The sequence below is a fragment of the Montipora foliosa genome, chromosome 9 (genome assembly GCF_036669935.1).
Source record: "Montipora foliosa isolate CH-2021 chromosome 9, ASM3666993v2, whole genome shotgun sequence".
NCBI classification, from domain to species: Eukaryota; Metazoa; Cnidaria; class Anthozoa; order Scleractinia; family Acroporidae; genus Montipora; species Montipora foliosa.
Genome location: NC_090877.1, coordinates 44,353,629 through 44,359,704, shown reverse-complemented (window position 1 = coordinate 44,359,704; position 6,076 = coordinate 44,353,629). Strand labels below are relative to the sequence as shown.

At 40.7% G+C, this 6,076-nt stretch overlaps 1 protein-coding gene across 2 annotated transcripts in view; it reads left to right on the top strand.

Annotated features, from left to right (window-relative positions):
• LOC137969808 (uncharacterized) overlaps positions 1-4,799 on the top strand; it is a 30,324-nt gene extending 25,525 nt beyond the window's left edge. For both annotated transcript variants that reach the window (XM_068816182.1, XM_068816181.1), the window contains exons 11-13: positions 791-862; positions 1,501-1,760; positions 2,892-4,799. In XM_068816182.1, coding sequence (XP_068672283.1) covers positions 791-862; positions 1,501-1,760; positions 2,892-3,107 — 548 coding nt within the window. In that variant the 3' untranslated portion in view covers positions 3,108-4,799. The remainder of the gene's footprint in view (positions 1-790; positions 863-1,500; positions 1,761-2,891) is intronic.
• The last annotated feature ends 1,277 nt before the right edge of the window (positions 4,800-6,076 follow it).

Below are 6,076 nucleotides of genomic sequence, written 5' to 3'. Positions count from 1 at the left end.
GCCTATTATGTGAATTTATTCAAAAAATCTACCTTTTAAACTCACCCAAATATTGAATATTCATTTCTTTAAAAATTACTATTACTTGTCTGATAAAATGAAACAAAAAGATCATCACATGCATTACACTCATAAAGTAAAGTCACTGCTTACGAGCCAGAAGGCCCATCAGGCCGGCACTTATCTCCGGTTTCCGTAGCATGAAGCGACTAGGAGTATTTCTACTCCCTCCTGGATGGGATGCTAGTCCATCGCAGGATTACCCCCAGCATTTCGCCGGTACCCATTTATACACCTGGGTGGAGAGAGGCACCGTGAGAGTAAAGTGTGCTGCCCAAGAACACAACACAATGTCCCCAGCCAGAACCCGAACCCGGACCACTCGATCCGGAGTCGAGCACTCTAACCATGAGTGCATTGCACTCATACTTAGTGAAAAAAGGTTGAGAAGTCATGTGAAAATCTGTTTCATTAGGGGTTCCAAACACCTCGACACCGCCTACGGCGTCGTGCTTTCATCTGTTTCTCGGTGTTTGGAATCCCTGGTGAAACACTCGCACTCGTTTTTGACATATTACAAGAACATTCAAGCACGGATCCCGGATTTTTCTTGGGGGGGGGGGGGGGGGGTTGGGGGGTGCACCACTAACTAAAAGGAATGGGGTAGTAGGGGGTGCGCACTCCTTGCACCCTCTCCCTAGATCTGCCCATGACATTTGAGTTTGCGTTGTATGTGTTAAATTGGCTTAAGACAACTTGCTAACGAACAAATGTGCATATATTTCAACAGATCGTGGTGATCCTAACGACACCGATGTTATGTACCCCAAGATTGTTAATCATTTACCAATGAAGTCGAATGGTAAGGTTTGAAACCTTTTCAACCAATAATTTAAGGAGATTAAAGTGTATCCCCAGATGATCGTGAAGAGAGAATCCAGGGAAACTCACCGACCAACGGGTGGTTTTTTGCTAACAAACGGTGGGGTCTCATCGGCTGGGACAACGCGAGAGGGCAACCGCTGGCCGGTCGGCTCTGCTGGTTGAGTATCGGACTACGGTGCGGGAGGCCCTGACAAACTGCTACCTTTGTTGAGAGTGCAAAGGGGTGGACTAACTAGTCTTCTCGGATAAGGAAAATAAACCATAGGCTCCCTCTCACAACTTCCCATGTTCATAACCGTACAAAGGACGGTAAACAACCCACAGACTATTCATAAAGTGCACACGATGCGCCTAGGAGATGGGGTTTGTTTTGTTTGCAATTCATGTCAGCGAATTTCAAATCCGAATTTTATGGGTCTGGCCCTGGTACTTACTTTTTTCTACCAGCGAAAACGGCGTTTGCACCCAATGGCATAGGAAACTGCCACATTCCCATGTTGAATTCGTGTCTCTGCTAGCCCAGAGGGTATCGACAATATTAAACAAACCTTAACTTGGATGTCGCGTTATCGTAAACATATCAAGCCCTTAAATATGTTTTTTTTTTCAAATCAGATCCGGAATTCTTCTATGCTTGCTATTATCCAGAAAATGAAGATTTTACGCGAGCGGTTGCGAGCATTGTCAACTACTTTCGACAGAATGGTTACCCAGTTGAAATGGACGTTATGAGCAGCAACGAGATGGTTAATCTGGGTCCAACTCGTTGGGCAGAGCTGAAGATCAAAAAGGCGAGCAAGATACTCGTATTTTTGTCACCGGGCATTCTGCGCATGTGCGGAGTGGCTGACGAGGAATCGCAATCCTCTCATCAGGTAACGTATAGTAGTTTGCTGAGGGAGTCACCGTCATAAAAACGCTGGGGCTGTATAAGACCTTTAAAGGAGCACTCTCACGTACCATAGAGTTAGTGCTTTTAGGTCAGTTGGCGCTAGTAAGATAAGACTCGTAAAATAGCACTTAAGCCCCGCACACAAGTATAAATACCAACAGGATGGTCCGTAAACTTGCAGAGTTAGTGACCCTATACTCAGTGAATATATTGAAATAAGAGTATTACCAAACCAAGATATTATAGCATAGGTACCTCAAGCTCACGGAGAATCGTTGTTGCGTTACATAAATTTTATAAGGGTTTGTATCGGGAATTTAGCGATCGATATTTAGGGCATTAAAACAACACCACGTTTAATGACGCAAGGGAGAAGAAATCCTCATATGTTATTCACCACGGTTAAATACAAGATGATGCCTCCGCTGAAAGTGGAAGCGAATTCCACATGCCTCCAATTCGGTTGAAAAAAGATCACTCTGGCATAATTAAGTTCGTGTTAAATGGACTCGTATGCCTTTACAAAATATCAAGAAGCAGTGCTTCTTGTCACGGTTATACTTATGTTCGATTTTTTATTTTCTGGCACACTGCCCTTCAAGATAGAAGCCTCAAATTTCACTTTACCTATTAATACAGTCTTTTTTTTTTTTAGGTAAAAACGTCTAATTTGGGGCTGAAAGTTTGTTGTTTTTTTCGATCTGAGCTTGAAAACGTTCTAAACCATTGAAGTTCGACTAAAAACTGTGTTGTTATTCAATGTATCATGCAAGAACAAAAAACGTCCAGATGAGGCGTATGGGACGAAGACCGAATACCACTAAATTCTGCTATCTACAAAGTGATGTTTTTCTTCAGAAAATAAGAACCAATATAACCTAAATTTCCGTTAATTATCATCTAGTATGACAATATTGTAAGATTCTGTTTAGGCTAAATTTTAAAATGGAAGGTTCTTACTTGTGGGGTTGTACGGCAAATGTTCTTAAAAAATTGTTCTCAGCCGGAACGTCCTTCTAAAAAAAGGTTCTTAGATTAAAAAAAAGTGTGCATATGGAAACTAAGCAATTACTCTTTGAAATAGCACCAAATGTCTCAACTTTGCGTTTTGCAGGAACACGAGCGAATCTGGTATGAAATGTGCTTACTACGAACTATTTACTCTCAAACTCATTCCGCCGCCAAGATGGTATGTATCACACAGCCTCGAAGAATGACCATTGACCCGCGGGATGTCCCTTTGTGGGCCGAAATGAGATACAGATGGCCCGAGGACAAGAGGAAGATTTTGAATCGTTTGAATGACAGACCTTTTATCCTGCCTTTGTAGAATCTAACTGCTTGCAGCATTTTATTTTTGTTAACTGAGGGAAAGACCAATAGGCCGGTGCTAGTTAATTGTAACATTCCGGCTGAGCACAGAAGAAAACTTTATTTCAGAAATTCATTTATCTCAAGACAGGAGCTCGTGTGAAGAGGCCTGAAACTCTTATCTCTCTCTTTCTGTGCTATGTCACTGGGTTATATAAGAGTGTATGAGCATGAGTGTAAGTCCGTGGTGACAATAGGCCCGCACCGCGTGCATAACTCACGAAAATACACAGGTCTGTTGGAAGCGTTCTTGAGTTTCAACAAATGAGCCCCAAAATCGGCAAGAATTTTTGACGCTGATCAATAATAAAGAGGCTGCTATTTCCGAAACGATGGAATTAATTGGTGATAAATAACCTCGTCTAGGAGAGTAAATTTTTAACTTTGCGGAAACAATGGCCAACCTGATGAGTTGGGCCATTGTAATCTTTGTGTTGAACATGTCGTAAAACTTTACAACACTTGAAACAGATAAGGTAACTTGATAATAGCGGCCGCTGAAATCGACGTCACTTTCGATTTTGCGATTTACTTGTGCAGCCAAAAGTACAATAGAAGAATTAAACTTAGCAAAAACCTCCCAAAATGTGTTTTTGCTGAAAGTAACTTTTTATATTCGCGGCACAAAATTCATGTTTTTGTCATGTTGCAAGTTTTGCTGCTGGTGGCAACATATTTTGTTGTCGATCGACAATTCCTGAAAACTTCCTTCTGCTCTTCCTAAAAACTTTATATCAATAGTTATTTACTTTTGGATTCATATTTGTTTTGCATAAAGAATTTTCGGTCCTTTGTATCTGACAGAAAGTCGTATATTTTGAGGTCACCCATCCAAATACTAACCTCGCCGGCCTGGGATTCACTTCAGTGAAATTTTATCTTAGAAAGCTATCAGAGGCTTGTGGTGATAAAGAAGTTGAAGGGGAATTTGAAAATGATCAACATGTCAGCCTCGAATCCATTGTTTCTCGATTCCCTTTTATTTTCGTCTATCTTTTTGGGTTTAGTAATTTGCTAGTAACCACATATCTTCTCACGGGGATCTTTACCCAAGACATCTACCATGGCACTATAATGATTTACGGTACCAAAACAATATCGTTTACTATTAGAGCTGCATACTGCGCAAAGACAACTTGAATCTCCTGGAAAACAAAACGCAGCTCAGTCAAACGCGAAGTTAAACATTCCAGACAGTTACAGTAAGCACCCGCATACAAGAACACCTTTTTCAGGTTTGAGCCTGATCGTGTTCTTGCTTGAGGGGTTCTTAGTGAGAAATCAGCCTGAAAGTGTTCTTAAAATGTTCTTAAAATTGGTTTCAGAAATACTTCAAATTATATATTACTTTAGGTTTAATTAACGTACAATGCTGTTTGTAATAGATTTTATAGTTTGTAATGGTCCTGAACACCATAGTACTTTGATATAAGTTACTGTACTGTATTGTTTCGTTATCCTTAGCTAATACCCTTTCCCTCTGTATTAAGAACATGTTTTATTTATCAGGCTGAATTTGTTCGCATTTATACGGTGCTTTATTGGGCAAATTTCAACCTGATGTTCTTAATCCACTTGTTCTTAATCGGGGTATTTACTGTATATATTGTACAGTAGTGTCAATAAAGCGATGTAGCTTGAGTCTCATAAATGTTGTCTGCTCCTTTGCCTGTTTTCCTTCAATAATTTCAAAATTAGGCTGTTATCAATCTTTGGCTATTTAAATGGTTTTGGACGTTTTGTATCCAGAAAGTCCTTTACGTACAGCAGAGCAATGTCAATTTGGGTATACTCCAGGAGCTAGGATCAAGAAAAGACGACGGGTGCTTCAAGAGCAATGTTACAAAATAATACTATCGTTGGTTGAAAAGGGGGGGGGGGGGGGTAGGAGGAAATCGTCAAGCTCTTGCGACATGCATTTTAGCAACTATTTTTGTGGTACTCTCTCAGTAACCAATGCGAAATCTTTAATGTAAACTTTTTATTTTCTGTCTTTACACTGAAACGCTTCGCCCACATTGTAGGACCTGAACGAGATGGAATAGTTAATTCAGTTTACGTCTGAAACAATGGCCGTTTCCATGCTAGAGACGCATAATTCGTCTTGGACGAGCTTGCCAATGGGCAAACATTTTGTGTGCCTCTGTTGAGTTCGTCAGGTATAATATACTAAAAACGGGGACATGACGCATAATACGTTTCGACAAACTTTCTACTTTAATACGTCTTCGAGGATGCACTAAACTGGATACTTCGTTCAGACGCATTACGCGTCTTGTCCCCGTCTTTATACTACTATTACACGAATCATAACAGACGCAGAAAAAAATGTTTGCCCAAGTTCGTCCCAGATGGTTTAAGCGTGTCATATAGTTTGTCCCGTCTTAACATAATACTTCGTCTGGACGGATTATGCGTCTCTAAGCTGCTTTTAAAAAAAGGTGGGAAGGGCATAGTTATTTCGGTTTCTTTACCTGTTCGTCGTTCCTTTTCTGTTCGTGTTTTTAAATAGACCTTTTTACCGATACGGCGGCCATTTTGATTTCTATTGTTTCGAATAGCCATTATGGGATGCCCAGGGGGCAAATACATATTAATTTGCCCCCTGGGCATCCCATAATGTCTTTCGAAACAATAGAAATCAAAATGGCCGCCGTATCGGTAAAAAGGTCTATTGATAGCATTGAATATTAATTTTGTGTGTGTGTGTGCGCAACTACTTTACTATGGTAATTGTTATACACTTGGCCTTACAGACTAGAGTAAACATGTCAGAACAGAGCAAATGAGTCAATCACGGCGCAAAGCAAATGCCTTGCAGCCGCCTCTAAGAACGAGAAAACGCAACAGAGAAAGTCCCGATTCAGGTTTCGTTTATTGGTTGAACGCGGGCCCGTTTAACTGATAGAGAAAATTTGCTTCGGGTAA